The sequence below is a fragment of the Heterodontus francisci genome, chromosome 13, assembly GCF_036365525.1.
Source record: "Heterodontus francisci isolate sHetFra1 chromosome 13, sHetFra1.hap1, whole genome shotgun sequence".
Taxonomy (NCBI): Eukaryota; Metazoa; Chordata; class Chondrichthyes; order Heterodontiformes; family Heterodontidae; genus Heterodontus; species Heterodontus francisci.
This window is the reverse complement of record NC_090383.1, coordinates 23,058,758-23,076,448: the sequence shown is the minus strand read 5'-3', so window position 1 is coordinate 23,076,448 and position 17,691 is coordinate 23,058,758. Positions and strand designations below refer to the sequence as shown.

General features: G+C 43.0%; 1 protein-coding gene across 1 annotated transcript; it reads left to right on the top strand.

Annotated features, from left to right (window-relative positions):
- The first annotated feature begins 8,184 nt into the window (after positions 1 to 8,184).
- Positions 8,185 to 17,361, top strand: vsx1 (visual system homeobox 1 homolog, chx10-like). Its single transcript, XM_068045669.1, has 5 exons — positions 8,185 to 8,584; positions 10,757 to 10,838; positions 14,019 to 14,142; positions 15,957 to 16,137; positions 17,087 to 17,361. The coding sequence occupies exons 1-5, from the start codon at positions 8,185 to 8,187 to the stop codon at positions 17,359 to 17,361; spliced, it is 1,062 nt and encodes a 353-aa protein (XP_067901770.1).
- Positions 17,362 to 17,691: the final 330 nt, after the last annotated feature.

The window sequence follows — 17,691 nt, the reverse complement described above, 5'->3', positions numbered from 1 at the left end:
TTTAGGGAGCTAGGAGAGAGATTGAAAAGCAGGATTCAAAGATAGTAATCTTGTGCTAGTGAGTACAGAAATAGAAATATAGAGCTGATGGATACGTGGCTGGAGAGATGGTGCAGGAGGAAGGACTTTCAATTCCCGAGGCATTGGGATTGCTTCTGGGGGAGGTGGCCCCTATACAAGCCAGATGGGTTGCACCTCAACGGGGCTGGGACCAACATCCTCACTGTGAGTCTTGCTAGTGCTGTTTGAAGGGTTTAAGCTAGCTGAACAAGGGGTTGGGAATCTGAGAGTAGATTCTGAAGGGGGGAGAAGAAAAGTTGGAAATGGCAGAAAATTAGTAAGCGTATTTGGAACGCAGAGGAAACAGAGGCTAGAACATAGACAACAAGGGAGTTTGGCAGTGCTCAATGGTATATACTTCAATGAAAAAAGTTTAGGGAATAAGGCACATGGGAGTATCATATTATAACTTTTACTGGGACATAGCTAAAAGAAGGGCAGGAATGGCAGCTCAACATTCCTGGTTGCAATTTTTCAGCCGAGCAAGAGAGGGGGATAAAAAAGGAGAGAGGGTCTCAATATTGATTAAAGAAACAATTAAGCTATGAGGAGGAATAATATGGTAGAGGGATCATCAAAGGAGGCCATATCGGTTGAACTGAAGAATAAAAAGGGGCAATCACACCACTGGGAGTGCACTATAGTCCTCCAAACAGTCAGAGGAAATAGAAGAGTAAATATGTAGGCAAATCTCTGAGAAGTGCAAAAGCAATAGGGCAGGAATAGTGAGAGATTTCAACTACCCGAATATTAACAGGGATAGAATGAGTGTGAAAGGATCAGAATTCTTAAAATGCATTCCGAAGAATTTTCTAGCCAGTGTGTAGCAAGAACAACAGGAGAAGGGGCAGTTCTGGACATAGTTTTAGAGATTGACGCTGGGCAGCTGGAAGGGGTTATCAACGGGGAGCACTTTGGTGGAAGTGATCATAATTCAGTTATATTTAGGGTAGTTATGGAAAGGACAAAGATAGACCAGGAATAAAAGTTCTCTATTGGGGGAAAGCTAATTTTACTAAATGGAGATGTGATATAGCTAAAGTGAAATGGAAACAGCTACTTAAAGGTAAATCAGTGCCAGAGCATTCAAGGAAGGCATTCAAGGAAGAGATAGTGAGGGTTCAGAACAAGTATGTTCCCTTAAAGAAAAAGGGTGGGACTAACAAATCCAGAGTCCACTGGATGTTAAGGGGCTTAAAGGAAAGGATAAAGAAAAAAGGGAAACAGATAACAAGGGCTCAATATTGCAGAAAACCTAAAGGAGTATAAAAAGTGTAGGAATGAAATTAAAAAGGAAATTAAGAAAGCAAAGAGAGGGCATGAAAAAATATTGGCAAGTAAAATCAAGTAAAACCCAATGAATTTTTATAAATACATAAAGAGCAAGAGGATAACTAAAGAAAGAGTAGGGTTTGTTAGGAATCATAAGGGTAACCTGTGTGTGAAGGTGGAGGACGTTGGTATGGTTCCTAATGAATACTTTGTGTCTGTTTTCAGACAAAAAGAGGGACAATACAGACATTGCAATCAGGAAGGAGGAGTGTGAAATATTAGATGAAATTAACATAGTGAGAGAGGAAGTATTAAAGGATTTAACATCTTTGAAAGTGGATAAATCCCCAGGCCCAGACGAAATGCATCCTCGGCTGTTAGGGGAAGCAAGGGAAGAAATAACGGAGGCTCTGACCATCATTTTCCAATCCTCTCTGGCTACAGACTTGGTGCCAGAGGACTGAAGGACAGCTAACATTGTACCATTGTTTAGAAAGGGAGAAAGGGATAGACTGAGTAATTGCAGGCCAGTCAGCCTAACCTCAGTGGTGGGGAAATTATTGGAAAAAATTCAGAGGGACAGAATAAATCTTCATTTTGTAAGATACAGATTAATCAAAGACAGTCAACACAGATTTGTTAAGGGAAGGTCATGTCTGACTAACATAATTTAATTTTTTTAGTAAGTAACAAGGAGGGTCGATGAAGATAGTACATTTGATGTAATCTATATGGATTTTAGCAAGGCTTTTTATAAGATCCCACATGGTAGACTGGTCATGAAAGTAAAAGGCCATGGGATCCAAAGCAAAGTGGCAAGTTGGATCCAAAATTTGCTCAGAAGCATGAAGCAAAGGTTAATGGTTGATGACTGTTTCTGTGACTGGAAGGCTATTTCCAGTGGGGTTCCGCAGGGTTCAGTACTAGGTCCCTTGCTTTCTGTGGTACATATCAAAGATTTGGACTTGAATGGAGGGGGTATGATCAGGCAGTTTGCAGGTGATATAAAAATTGACTGTATGGTTGATAATGAAGGAGAAAGCTGTAGACCACAGGAAGATATCAATGGACTAGTCAGGTGGGTGGAACAGTGGCAAATGGAATTCAGTTTGGAGAAGTGTGAGGTAATGCATTTGAGGAAGGCTAACAAGGCAATGGAATATACAATAAATAGTAGGATACTGAGAAATATAGAGGAATAGAGGGATCTTGGAGTGCCTGTCCATTGATCCCTGAAGGTGCCTGGACAGGTAGATAAGATGGTCAAGACAGCGTACAGATATTTGCCTTTATTAGCCAAGGCAGAGAATATTCTGGTCACCACACTAAAGGAAAGATGTGATTGCACTAGAGAGGAAACAGAGGCCTGGACTGAAGAATTTTAGTTATGAGGAAAGATTGGATAGGCTGGGGTTGTTTTCTTTGGAACAGTGGAGGATAAGGGGAGACATAATTGAAGTGTATAAAATTATGAGAGGTCTAAAGTGGATAGGAAGGCCCATAACTAGGGGAATAGATTTAGGGTAAGAAGTAGAAGCTTTAAAGGGGATTCAAGGGGAAACATTTTCACCCAGATTATGGTGGGGATTTGGAACTCTGTGCCTGAAAGGGTGGTGGAAGCAGAAACCCTCATAACATTTAAAAAGTACTTGGGTATGCATTTGAAGTGCTGTAACCCACACGGCTACAGACCTAGAGCTGGAAACTGGGATTAGGCTACTTATCAGCCAGCACAGACACAGTGGGCCAAATGGCCTCCTTGCATGCAGTAAATTTCTATGATTTTATGAAGTCTCTGGTGTGGGTTTGAACCCACAACCTTATGATGCAGATGTGAAAGTGTGGCCAGTGAGCCAACCTTTGGGGTTGCCTACTGCTGTACTAGACTTGTGACAGCCCTGACACACATTTCATGCATCATTAAATTTGTTTGTGTTGTCCCCATCATGAAACCTTCTCACTCCTTTTCATACAATCCTTTCATTTTTAAATATACTTAGGCATTATTGCTTAATTGACTGGTGTCCAGTGTATCAACCTTCTTCTTCTTCTTCGGACTCCTTGTCTCGAGAGACAATGGGTAAGCGCCTAGAGGTGGTCAGTGGTTTGTGGAGCAGCACCTGGAGTGGCTATAAAGGCCAATTCTAGAGTGACAAACTCTTCCACAGCCGCTGCAGATAAAATTGGTTGTAGGGGATGTTACACTTGCACTTCTGTTTTTTTTCCCTGCCAACTGCTAAGACTCTTCGACTCGGCGGGGCTAAAGAGTGGCGAGTGTAGCAACCAGTATACACTAACAGGTGGTGCAACCCACAGTCTGGGGACTAAAGTAGTCTCCAAAATCCCTTGTGAATGTAACTATACTTCACACCAACTGGGCAAGTCCTCTCCTTCATAACATGGGAGAATCCAGACAAGTGGGCATAATCTTAAAAGTAGAGCTGGGCTGTTCAGGGCTGATGTCTTATACAAAGGGTAGTGGAAATCTGGAACTCTCTCCACCTCCCGCCCCGAAAACGGTTGATGCTAGATCAATAGAAAACTTCAAAACTGAGACTGATAAATTTTTGTTAGACAAGGGTAATAAGGGTTACAGAGCAAATGGGGGTAAATGAAGTTAAGGTACAGATCATGATCTAATTCGATGGAAGAAAAGGCTCCAGGGCGCGTTGGAAGGTTGATGTCGCATGATCTTATTTACCACATAATTGCTTGTGCACAGCTTGTATTGGATCAATATAGAGCCAAGAAACAAAATATAAACTCTCCACGTGGCGGAACCAACGTGTCAGTGAAGTGAACCACACGTGAGAGAGGGATAGCTGAAGAAAATTAGAGCGAGAAGCGGTTTTTTGACGTTATGCTTCTTTAAGAGATTAATAATCTTGCGGTTGAGAATGGCATGTAATCTTCCTGGGGGTAATGAGCAGAGAAACATTCACTGATTAGTTTAATCCTGGAAAATCTTTATCAGATAAACCATGTATCAGGATAGCCTCTCAATCAGTTACAGTCAAAAAGGCTGAATTGAAAACACCAGCTTATGTTTAAATTAAGTTCCCCTCCCCTATCGCCTTTGACAATCTTTATGGAAATGTTAAAAAGTTTACACTAAAATAGGTGTTTTTTTTGTATATTAAAGACTCATCGACCCTTGAAAGCCAGCCCCAGACATAAACAGCCGGAATTAAGCTGATTTTCACGGCAATGTCAAAAATTAGGAATTGGCCCAGTAATATTGTGTCCCGGCAGGAAATTTGGTGGGATTATCAAACTGCAATGACAGCAGGACGAATTACCGTCGATGGAGATCTAGGGTGAAAGTCTGTGCAATTCTCTTTTCAACGTGTTTAATATAATGCATTGTGCAAAAGACATCTGTTTCTCTCAAAGCTACAATCTATGTATTGGGATGAAGTAATAGAAAGGAAAGGGGTGCAAGAGGTTTGAGGTTATAACTATAAACTGGGTGTTCAGATCGAAATGGGACGTAACCAAACTGGGGTTGTTAATTACAGACCACTTTGGAAATGAGCGACCGGAGTATCGCACGCATTTGAACGGTTTTGAATTTGCTAAAAAGTTGCGCATCTCCTTCCCGCACCAACATTACTCAAGAGCAGAATCGTGACTTTCACAATATTTAATCTTTAACATCAAGGCACTGAAATCGTTTTTATAAACCGACTGTAAATACATGTTAAGGTTACCCAATGTTATTTTTCTTTTAGTGGTATAAACGCAAAAAAAGCTGGTACATTTATTATCGAATTAACTGTTACAACGCTTTTAATAGATAGGAGGACTTTTATGACAATCTGATCTGGTTCGATCTGTCCTCAATGACTTAATGGACGGATGAAGTGTAATCATCGATAACAAACCACAAATACTCCGGACATTCAAATGACAATTATCCTAAATGAAAGTTATTATTTCGTTAATCCCCGTGAACAGCTTGTAAAGAGAGATTTGGGTCTTTCTTTTAATAATGGAAGGCCGTTGCGCGCTCCTCTTGTGGTAATCTTTATCTGAGGGACCTTCTCTTTAATCTGCATGTTTAGCAGAAATGGACCAAATCAAAGGAGATCCGCTCGCAGCAGTTTGTGTAAGCTGTTTGCAGATCATCCGCCTGGTCAACTGAATGAAACAGACTCAAAACTGCAGCAGTAGTAACGAGTCCCCAATGAACAGCACTCCACTCTCACACCTTCTCTATCGGCAGGTGCAACATTCACATTAGGGACATTCAGCCTGCTGCACCTTTTAATTAGATCATTGCTGATCTGTATCTTAACTCCATTTTCCTGTTCTGAAGAAAGGTCATCACTCTGAAACGTTCATCTGTTTCTGTCTTCACAGATGCTGTCTGAATTGCTGTTTATTTCCAGCATTTTTTGGTTTTAGTCTATTTCCCGCCTTTGCTCCATATGCCTTGATCCCCTTACATAACAAAAATCTATGGATATCGGCCACGAAAGCCTCAATTATCCCCCAGCATTTACAGCCTTTTGGAGGCACAGAATTACAGATTTCCACCTATCCTTTGCGTGAGAAAAGTGCTTCCAAGTTTTCATCCCGACGGGCCTAATCGCTAATGAAAACCCTTGTAACCCTAAAACGTGTTTCCCAATTGCATAAAATAGTGCAAAGTGAGCAGGCATGTGGATCTGAACTTTAACTACCAAAGACCAACCATGTTCAGTACTGTTGGTGATGATGTACAGAATCTAACCATAACTATAAAACCGCATTCAGTCCTTGCATTGTACAAAAAAGTCCTAACACAAAATACCCTTGTGGCCTTTTCCGTTCCCAAACTTTCTCGGAATTTCTTTTCTCCCGAAATGATTTGTTTTTCAAGTATTCTAGCGCTCGGCGGCGAAAGCAAATTTCGAGGCAAAATTGGCTCCTGTGGAACTCTGTTTTGGGTTTATTTAAATACTAATGTCCTCTTCCTTAAGCAATCGATATGTATAGTGACTTCCTGGAATATGAAAGTGAAAGCAAAATCTTCAAGGTACAATAATAACAAACTCAAAAGTCTGCAGCTAGGTACAAGAATCTGTTTTTTTGTAAGTGAGGCAGAATGGGATAATATTTACCAGTTTGTAACCAACACATGTTAACAGCACCAGGTATAAAATAGTCTTTAATATACCGGTATTAAGATTCTATGACTACTTTGCGGTTTATACGGAAGCCTCAGTTCCTGGAATCAATCCGTAGAAAGTATAATTTACTTACTTGTGTGAAACGGATATTTTCCCCAGATAATCTTTGCTGCTTTTACTTACCCGGAACAGATCTATAAAGGGAGTATTTGATGTTTGTAATGTAGTTTGAGATAGAAATAGTTCATTTCCCCAGGTGACTGGATCAGTCGTTACTCCGAAATATACGAACAAATGTGTTTCCATTTACCTGGGCAAAACTAAGGCTCTGTAACAGATCGATAAAAGAGGCGCTGGGGGTCACACGAGTTTAAAGTGTGCCAGTAAAGACCCTACAGAGGGAATCACCTTAACCTGACTTAACTCGCTTCAGACTGACTGAGATGTACAATATAATAGAAAATACTTCATTCACATTTGCGCGGACTCTTTGATTCGTCCCTGGTTTAAAGTGGGTCAGATGCCATCCCGCAAAAGATTTATAACATGGGTTCTAAAATAAACATACTGGGCCCTGAAATAAAAAGGGAAAATATTGGGAATGCTTTGTTCGGGTGCTGGGCGAGTTTCACCATTCCTGCAGTAACTTCCACCTTCTCCAGAACCTCTGTTTAACAGGGCCCTTCATCTGCTCAAAGGAAATGGACGGTTAGAAAAAAGAAACACTCCTGGTCGCTGGCAGTACTTGGCAATATTTATCTTGCTGCTCCCTTCCAGACGTTATCGGATTGGTCATTTTTCGCCCGAGTATGGGAGGCCAAAATTTAAACACGTTTCGTTCGGTCTGACTCGCAGAGAGAGGGAGGTAAACCCCAATAAAATCCCGGAAAAGGTTCAAGAGGCTTTATCTGAATCGCCAGTCCGGGCAGTTTTCCTTCCAAAGAATTATTATTTAAAAAAAAGATTTAAGTTTATTTAAAGTTTAAAAAAAAAACCCGAATTAACAAATCACATTGAATCAGGTTGGGTGGAATTCCTAATGTAAAGAATGAATTAGATGAAATGTCCTTTTCTATCCTTATCCCTGTATTAATTTAAATACTTGAAAAGATACAGGCACATCAAGCTAAATTTACTTCCAATTCCTCACTTAGGCAGATCAGACTGTTCATCGACAATTGGTGCAAAACGGTCAGAGCAAGGGAAGGAGATGGGAGCATTTTAATAAAGTTAATAAAACACAAAGGATAATTACAGCCGGAGAAAACTGGGAAGAACGAACAGGACTAAAGCAACTATTTTAAAATTACTTATTAAATACTGGTGATATTAAGGGCACGTTTAAAAAAAGGGAGGCAGCCTCTTTAACAGAAGCAAAAAAAAAGTTAAGGGAAGTTTGTTGGATGGAGGTTAGACTTCCACCCTTGAGAGAATCTTGATCCGATTTGAAAAATGTGTTGGGTAAAGTCCTGGCCAAGGAGAGGTCAGGTAGGCAGGAGGGGGGGGGGGGGGGGTGACTGGGCAGGAGGAGGGGGGGGGGGGGGGGGGGGTTGTGACTGGGCAGGAGGAGGGGGTGACTGGGCAGCCGCTGATTGGATCTAGACAGCGTCCTCCAGGGTGGGAGGCAGATAGAAAAACCCTCTGCAAATTCTGAACCGGGCGATCGCACCGGGATCCTGAAAGGGTTGCAGGGGGTGGGGGGAGAGAGAGAGAGAGAGAGTAAGGAAAACCCAGAGTCATGACCGGGAGGGAAGTGAGCTGTGAAGCCGAATGCAAACCGCTTTTCGGGGATTTTCTGACTGTGAGTAAGGAGGCCGAGAAAAGCAGCCGGTCCCGGGGCTTCGCCATCACCGACCTGCTGGGACTGGACAGCGCCGCCGACTCCGGACTCTCGGCAGCGCCACCGCCTCCGCCCCCGCCGCCAGGGTCATCCCCAAGTGAAGCGCTGCCGCTCCTCACGGCGGGGCTGGGGCTCGGGCTGCTCTGTAGCCGCTCACTCAGCGCCTTCCGTCCACCCGGACCCGCTTTCCTGGACGTGCTGTCAGAGCTGCAAGGGAGGCCGGCCGTCCTGCACAACCGCATGCCGCTGCTCCGGAGGGTTACCCTGCTCGACAACTACCAGGCACTGCACAACTCCGGTAAAGCGAGCATCAGTCTGACACTAGACCTAATCTTACCCATTCCCCTTTCCTTCCCACCTTGTCTCTCCCTATTACCCCTATTAACTCCCTCTCTGGATGTGTGTGTGTGTGTGTGGATGCTCCCCATATCCCACCTGTAACTCCAGCCACAGGGCTGGACTCGGTAACAATCCCTCCAGACAGGATACAGGTCTCAGTGGGTAACACTCCACAAAGTTAGACGGTTGTGGACTCTAGTCTTGTTCCACAGACAAAATATAGGTTGCCCCTCTAAGGGAGTGCTGCACTGTCCTGAGCCCCCGGCTGCCCCCTGGGGTGGATGTAAAAGATCCCACGCATGACTTCGAAGAGTGGGCGAATTCTCCCCGGTGCCCTCGCCAGTATTTATTCCTGAACCAATATCTCGAAAACAGGTGACCTGTGTTTTTTTGTAATCTAATTGCTGTTTGTGGGACCTTGTTCTGCGCAAGTTGGGTACCCGCTTTCCTACATTACAATAGTAACTACATTTCTCAAGTATTTCATTGGATGTAAAGAGCCTTGGGATGTCCTGATGTTGTGAAAGCCGGAAAAAATGTTTTAACGGTTTCCATATCCTTTCCAAACGACCGTGTCCCAAATGATTTCTAACGTGTCACATTTGTAGCCAAAATGACTATATATATGAAATGCGTACCTGTAGCTCATTTTTTAAAGTGGGAAACACTGGAAACAAAGGCTGGAAATACAAAGGAGGTTAGACAGAGAAAATGGGGTAGTTCTAGAGCCCCGACCCTTGACTCATCCCTATCTCCAACACTTGCTACTTTAGTATGTTTTCCTGCAGTTGCTCTCCTCCCTGCACTCTCCTCCTCTCCACTTTGGGGAATTCTGCAGTCCTGTGTAGTTGGCAGACTGAGACAGTCAGCTTCCCGTTTCCGGCAAATGAATTCTGTTGGCTTTTATTATATCATTATTCATTAAAGCAAACTCAGGAGGCGGTTCTGGGGACGAAACTGACATTGAATGAGGGAGAAAGTAGACGGGAGGGTGGTGATAATATTAAGATTGGTTTCGGGACATGCATATTTGTTCGTTTCTAGTTACTGTAAAGAGATAAATATCATACCACAGTATGGATCACACCATCTATTTTTAATCACATTTTTATATTTCTGTATATTACTTTTTCTACTCAATTGAAGATTTGCAATTTCCTCTTTTTAATCTGAAGTTGGCAAACCAGATGCATTTTCAGACAGTGACATCTTTAATTAGAAGTTAAACGTAAAACGTGATTTTAAAACGTTGAACATGTACATCAGGAAGAGGGCTGGGGGATTTTCAGAAGGTTGTCTGTCAAATGAAACGAGACCCACTGTTTAAACTGCGAGTGCCCCGCCATTTATTTGAGTGGAGGATATTGGAAAGTTAGTTACCCTTAGTTATCCTGGTTTGTACACCGCCTGTTACTGACTAAAACCTGGATCTTGCACACGGGGTCTGATATACCTTCACTGGGTGAGAGTTCGACCTGCTATTTAAATAGTGCAACATACGGCACACCTAGTCTTTGCAATTGGTTCGTTGTGTTTTTGAAATCTGCTCGTGAAAGCTAACGAAACGCCTGACTTTTTATTCTCGTTACAAGAATTATGCCGTAAATAATTCATTCGATCAAATAAAGTGTGCCGAGTACACTTAAGTTTTTGATAAAAGTATTGATATTTAAAATCTTTTATTTTTTATTAATTCTCAAGATTGCTTGCCCATCCCGAGTTGCCTTGAGTGGCTTGCTGGGCCACCTCGAGTGCAGTTAACAGTCAAGCACATTGGTGTGGGACTGGGGTCTCGTTTAGGGCCAGACTGGGTGAAATCTGCAGATTTCCTCCATTAGTGAATCAGCTGTGATTTTACAACAGCCAGACAGCTTCATGGTCACTTTTACTGATACCAGCTTTTTCTTTTTAAACTCAATTCAAATTCTCGAACTGCCGTGGCAGGATTGCATTAATGGTTTTTGGGTTACTAATCCACTAACATAACCCCGATACTACCATACCCTGCTAAATCATGTTTGATGAAGTAAGAGACTTTGATCTCCAACATTGGGGATTCTGTTTTTTGCTGGCTGTTTTGGGTTTGCTGGATTTAACAGTGACTGTGGTCTAATCCTGTCCCTGGCACTAGATGATGAGAACACATCATGTAATCGCAGCGACCTGAAGAATTCCGCAGCATCACAGGTGAAAAGGAAGAAGAGGCGACACAGGTATGTGTGCGCTCTGTTGAAAATCCTGAGCAATGTTGAAGTGCACTGCAGAAAGGCGTTTGAATTGCCGCCTTGTTAAATTACATTGTGCCTGGAATCGGGGTCAAAGTGCACAAGGTCAAAGGAATGATCTCCTTGTGTAGTAAATAATTCTGTGATTGAAATGCTCTGATTCTGGGTTAGTGATGAGATCAGGACGCCATTCAGACCCAAGAAGGTGCCAGATTAGATCCCCTGGTCTTTGATAATCACTGGAATTGGTATTATTGGACCCAGTTCCCACTTTCTGATTGCTGCCCAGTGAACCGAATCATGGAATGTGACCTCCAAAATACAGTTTAAAAATCCTGTAAACCCATGTACAGTGGTTTAAAAACAATTAGATGTAATTAAACACCATAACACAGTAGCCCTGTAAATGATCCTGGGTGCAAAATGCACATGGGTATGGTTATTGATTCAGCTGTATTGCCATCCATATGTGTCATGTCAGCTGTTATAATCTGCTACCATAATGACCGTAGACAAGACTGAGTGCCAGGCACAAACCTGCCTGCCTCCAGAATGTGTCAAATGCATCAGGCGGCAGAGGGCCTGGAGGAGGGAGTGGGACCCTCGATCGAAGAAATGCTGTCAAGAGGCAGATGAGCTGATCCCTGGGTTTGCCAACAGTGTCCACAGTCTGCAAAGTATCAGCCAGTGACAGCGCAGAACACGTCAGTGAAACAGCAACTGTGGACAGTCTGAAACACAAATCCAGGATTCAGGTCCCTGCCTTGGGTATGGAGTTACTGGAGCTCCATGACAGCTGTATCGACAATATGTGCATAACTATCCATAACCACATCATCAACACTTGCTGTCAGGGTTAGGCATCGGTTCCAGTCATATTTGGTGGAACTATATCTCAGTCAGAGTCAGTGCAATCTGGGAGCAGTAGGGGTGGGGGGGCTGTTGGTGAGAAATGGAAAATAATTGGAGGAAACAGATAATTTCCCTAGTTTGAGAGCTTTGAATTTTTTTTAATCTGTTGGTAATTTATAATGAAGTTTTTTAGAATTAGAACATTACAGCGCAGTACAGGCCCTTCGGCCCTCGATGTTGCGCCGACCTGTGAAACCATCTGACCTACACTATCTTAGAATTAGAACAATGTTGTTGCTGCTGGCTGTGTCTTTTAGCTTTTGATTGTCAGTATGGGCAAAGATAAAGCTCTGGTTTCCTCCCTTAGCTGCTATTGGGACTTAAAAAGTTCAAAATTCTGAAATCTTCCTATGTTGAGTTTTTTTAACTTACCTGCTGAAGAAATTTGAAATGGGCAGTATGCCTTTTAAAGTAATTGTTATTTTGGAGCATTTCAATTATCTATGTATAGCAATGTAAAACAAAAAGTCTGTAGTGAAGTAGCTTAATGTGACTATCTTTACATGATTCATCATTAGAGTTGAGGGCTAACATGGTGTTGCTTAGTGAATAGTACAACAAGCCCAGTCCCTGCAGCATGTAAAGGCAATGCCACTCTGCTGTTTGGTAACTGTACGCAAACTCCAAGTGTCACTACGTGCTGAGGTTCTATCTGTCCCCGGTGTTGCGAAGGATGGGCCTGGTCACATTGCCGCGGAACGCTCCGTGCAGTTGGGCGGTGCCGTACCACCTATCCTTCGTGGAGCAGTTTCTGCGGGAAAACACCTTTGACCACCGGTCCATCAGGCAGTGGTCTGCACGGAATGTCCTCAAGGCCCTACGGGAAAAGGAAACGGTGGATCCTGTCGGATGGTTCCCCGAGCAGACCGTCAAAGTCATTTGGCGGAATGCCTCATCACCAGAACTTTCAAACAAGCACCAAGACGTAGCTTGGCTGGTGGTGAGAAGGGCCCTCCCCGTCAGATCCTTCATGCACACCCGAAGTCTCGCCCCCTCCGCACAGTGCCCCCGCGTTGGCTGTGGTGGGGAAGAGACGGTCGCCCACCTCCTCCTGGAATGTGCCTTTGCAAAGCAGGTGTGGAAAGAGATGCAGTGGTTTTTGTCAAGGTTCATCCCAAGCAGCTCTGTAACACAGGAGTCTGTGCTCTACGGGCTGTTCCCAGGGACGCACACCGAGACAAACATCAACTGCTGCTGGAGGACTATCAATTCGGTGAAAGACGCCCTTTGGTCTGCCCAAAACTTGCTGGTCTTCCAGCGCAAAGAGTTGTCCACCACCGAATGTTGCAGACTGGCACATTCCAAGGTCCAGGACTATGTGCTGAGGGACGCACTAAAGCTTGGGGCAGCCGCAGCAAAGGCTCAATGGGGAAAAAGCACAGTGTAAGGTTCCCCCACCAAGCTGGACTGAGGGGCTGGATCCATGGGAAACCCCTCGAACTGTATCGTAAATATTCTCAATTGCTGTAAATGTAAAACTGTAATTGACATGACAATTGTGAAACGGAAGGGTTGGGAAGAAACTCATGACAGTATTGAAGGAAACTGATCTCCCTTGCAATGTTTGTATTTTTTGGTGCTGTTTGGAAACTGTTTGGCAATGTAATTTTTACAGATTTTTATGAATAAAGTATATTTTGGTAATAAAAAAAAAAGTATGACATACTTTGCAGCCCATCCCCTGGTATTTGGACTGTTTGCTTTGCTTGTGATCTGACTTTTCACAGGAATTTAATGGGGAGGTGAAATTGGTTTTGAAGGACAGCGCAAAAACAGGCAATGGCGAATTGGCATCACATTTTACACAGTGCTCGATATTTTTTCATCATTGATTTCAATGGGGCAGGCAGCAACTTGGGTGTGGCGGTTTGCTATTGCCTGTTTCGTGCTATCACCCAAGGTCAATTTTACCTCTTCCACCAATGTACTTTGAAAACGCTGTGATGCCGAATATGTGTTTTTATTAGGAAAGGGTATCAAGGGATATGGAGCAAAGGCAGGAAAATGAACTTGAGATGCAGATCAGACATGATCTATTTAAATGGTGGAACAGCCTTGAGGGGCTGAATGGCCTACTCCTGTTCCTAATGTTCTTACACTACAACCATGGCTACACTTCAAAAGTATTTAATTTGCTGTAAAGTGCTTTGGAATATCCTGAAGTTCTGAAAGGCATTGTATAAAGGCAAGACTTCTTCCTTTATTATTCTTTCCTTGTTGCGTGTGACCAATGTGTCTGATCTCTGATTGCCACAGGACCGTGTTCACAGCTCACCAGTTGGAGGAACTGGAGAAATCTTTTAACGAGGCTCATTACCCAGACGTGTATGCTAGAGAAATGTTAGCTATGAAGACAGAGCTCGCTGAGGACCGAATACAGGTAGGTTCACAGGCAGGCCAACAAACCATTAAGAAATGGGGTGACTGGGACATCCCAGATACATGTAAAATCTTAGTTATGATATAATTGGATGTGACTGCTTAATGCTAATCACTTGAAGTCCAAAATGGGAATTGAATTTATAATAAAAAATTCTCTTCCTCGCTAATGAGCCTGTTAGCTGTGTTTAGGTGTCAGTCTTGGCTCATTTGGTAGTCCTCTTGCCTCTGAGCCTGAAGTTTGTAGGTTCAAGCCTTACTCCATAGACTTCAGCACAAAATCTAGGTTTGTATTCTAGTGCAGTACTTGAGGGAGTGCTGCACTGCTGGAGGTGCCTTTTTCCAGATGAGACATTACATTGAGGCCCCATCTACCCTCTCAAGTGGATATTGTTACAACCAGTTGAGAAAAGGGTCCAGGGGTTCCCTTGCCGCCTTTTCCTGGTTTGACCATAACCGGGTTTAATTTTTTAAAACACCATGTTTTTAGCTTCCCCTCAGTGAATCCTTGTTTCACTACTGTCCAATTGTAATGGCAAAGAAATCAACCAGACAGGTTTTCTTGGATTTAAACAAGATGGGGGTAAGTTTATTCACCTTAAAATACTAATTCGGTTAAAACTACTGACAATACGCAACACGACCACACATGCAGGTAGAGACAGAAAAGGGGAAAGAATCAAGGGGAAAGGTTTGAAGCAATAGCTGGAGTTCATTTACTGTCTTTTGAGTTCGATGTAAAATCTTTGATTGCAGTTAAATCTTGCCGTCTCATTGGGGCTCAGTGCATTCTTTCAAACTTGTTTCAATGGTTTTCCGTCTTAGCTTAGTTTCTTCTGTGGGTCCCTATCGTTGCATGAGAGGGAGAGAGAGCAAGACAGGGAGATGCTGTCTTCCTTCAAGTTCAGTTGCAGTCTGACCCAAACTGTTCTGTTTGAACACAATTCAAACCAACTTGGGGCCAGCAGGCCAGTCATGTGACTAACTCCCCATCTGGATTGTTTGTGGATTCTTTCAATCTCAATAGACATCCTCAGTAGGAGGTCTGGAACACTAACGTTTACACACTCAAAATCTTTTGATCAAAATCCATTTGGTTAATTGAATCAAGGAGCAGTTCCATTGTCTTCTCCAGGCAACTGTCTCTTAGACTGCAAATGTTTTCAGCCACTGTCCTTTTAGAATGCAGGTGCTGCCATGTTTTCAGTCCAGTAAGAGTTTAAAATTAATGTTCCATATGACAAAATTAATATGCCTCATTCTTGGCAGGTGTGGTTTTCATCACAATGTAAAAGATCCCACAGCACTATTTCAAAGAGGAGTAGGGCAGTTCTTTTGGTGGTTTGGACAAAATCTATTCATCAACTGACATGTAAAACAGATTATCTGGTTATTATCACGTTGCTGTGCACAAATTGGCTGCCACTATTCCTACATTACTGACATGGACTCAATGCGCTGAGTGGCCTCCTATGCTGTAAATGAGTCAATGTCTCTATTACAACAGTGACTACACTTGAAAAAGTATTTCATTGGCTATGATGCACTTTCGGTGCCCTAGGTGCCACCACTGAACCATGGTTGATTCTTTTGCTGTGTCCAATGGACTCTGCTACTTAACATTACGTAGAGTGAACTGAAATGGCTAGACACTGGCATCTATGGTGTTGGGAGGACCTCGGGAGGAGGCCAAATAGGGTTGTTTACTTAGCATTATTGATGAAGATTCTTGCACCATGGAGAGCCACCAAGATGCAATAGTGGTGGAAGTTTAGAGTTTGTAAATAAAGTTTGTCCATGCCATGTCCCCCTCAGGTGTGGTTTCAGAACAGAAGAGCGAAATGGAGGAAGCGGGAGAAATGCTGGGGCAGGAGCAGTGTGATGGCTGAGTATGGACTGTATGGTGCCATGGTCAGGCACTCCATCCCACTGCCCGAATCCATACTCAACTCTGGCAAAAATGGTTTGGTAGGATCTTGCGCCCCCTGGCTGCTTGGTAAGCAATTGCAGACTATTGGGAGGGTTGGGTGGGGGAGGTGGGTTGGGTTCGTGTGAAATCAGTCTCAGGCTGTAGCATCAATAGGTGAAAGTGAATGATCAGCCTGTTCAATGCCCTGGAAAAGGAATTGGAGCCTGGGGTAAAAACAGACTGTTGAGTTGCTAGTACCCGTATTGTGCTACCACCCAAGACTAATTTCACTCATTATTATTCTGTTATCTTCTAACATGGCAGTAAAAAGCTTATACAATTTGCTGGATTCTGTGCAAGCTCCTTATAATTGTCAATTGCATAGTCCTTGCTGAAGTTTATTGTCATGAATGCCATGAGAGATGATAAATTTCTTCTGCAGATCCTGACCCCACCCCCCAACCCCCCCCCCCCCCCCCATCCCATGTGAAGGGGAGATTCTGGTTTTATTTAGAAGTATAGGTTGCAATTTACATGTTTAAGGTGCTGCAATCCCAATTCTTTGTCCTGAATGCTAGACTTTTGGTAAATAAGGAAGCTCCTGGACCATGTTAATTAGTAAAGTGGTATAACACCATGTAATGGTATTTCTGATTATCTGCTAATTTTAAACAGTTTGTGGAAACGTAATGGGGGTAATTCAACTTTCACTTATGAACTTCGTCTGTGTGGTTTTCAGGATTTCCTTGAATATATACTTGAAAGGAAACATTTGCAGGGCTATGGGAAATGAGAAGGGGGATTGGAGATAATTGAATAGCTCTCTCAAAAATAACTCTTTCAAAGGCTGAATAACCTCATTCTGTACTGTAAGATTCTACGATTCTACAGCCAGTAAGTTTTGTGTGAACTGCTATAACACCAATTGGAATGATTTAGTAAAAACTGAAATATGCAGTAAGAGAAAAAAAAGGGGTAAAAATAGAGAGATCTGAGCAAGTTTTTTGTCACTAACCAGCCTTTAATTAAAATCTAGGAATGCATAAAAAATCTGTTGATCCAACACTGAAAACTAAAAGTGTCGAAACTGTGGGAGAGGATTATGTGGAGAGCAGCATAGAGGCATCGCAAACTGAGGTGGGCACAGACCGGGTGCCCATAACCAACCGTGCCACCACAGCTGAAGAAGACAACATGGCCTTGGACCTCTCCAGCACAGAAAAACCATTGGGAAAGGACAGCACTCCGAAGCAATGCATTTCTAGGCAGGCCAACATGGAGGTCAGACAGAGAGGACTGAAGAAAAATTAAAATTGTCACAATGCTACTGTCTGAACAGATGAAGCCCAGGATCGGGGAACAGTCTCCCCCACAGAGGAACTGCACTCATCCCATTTAAATCAGATTCCTAGGTGGTAAAGATACATGGGTGACCACAGCAAAAGAGGATGATGACTAATTTACCTCTGCCATTGGTTTATTGGTCATTAAATCGATGACCTAAAATAGCATTGTAGTTTACTCCTGATTAATGTATGATGTAAAGCAGGGCATTCCAATGGGATGTATGCAGGATAGAAAATATCATGGCAAAACAGTGTATCATCTCTGTCCCACCTTCTCTTGTAGCTGAGGGAGGCG

What these genes read in the sequence shown, in the direction of transcription:
- vsx1 (XM_068045669.1), top strand. Translation starts at nt 8,185, where the DNA reads ATGACCGGGAGGGAAGTGAGCTGTGAAGCCGAATGCAAACCGCTTTTC. An exon ending in CCAGGCACTGCACAACTCCG is followed by an intron (nt 8,585 to 10,756) that starts GTAAAGCGAGCA and finishes CCCTGGCACTAG; the next exon opens with ATGATGAGAACACATCATGT. An exon ending in TCGCTGAGGACCGAATACAG is followed by an intron (nt 14,143 to 15,956) that starts GTAGGTTCACAG and finishes TGTCCCCCTCAG; the next exon opens with GTGTGGTTTCAGAACAGAAG.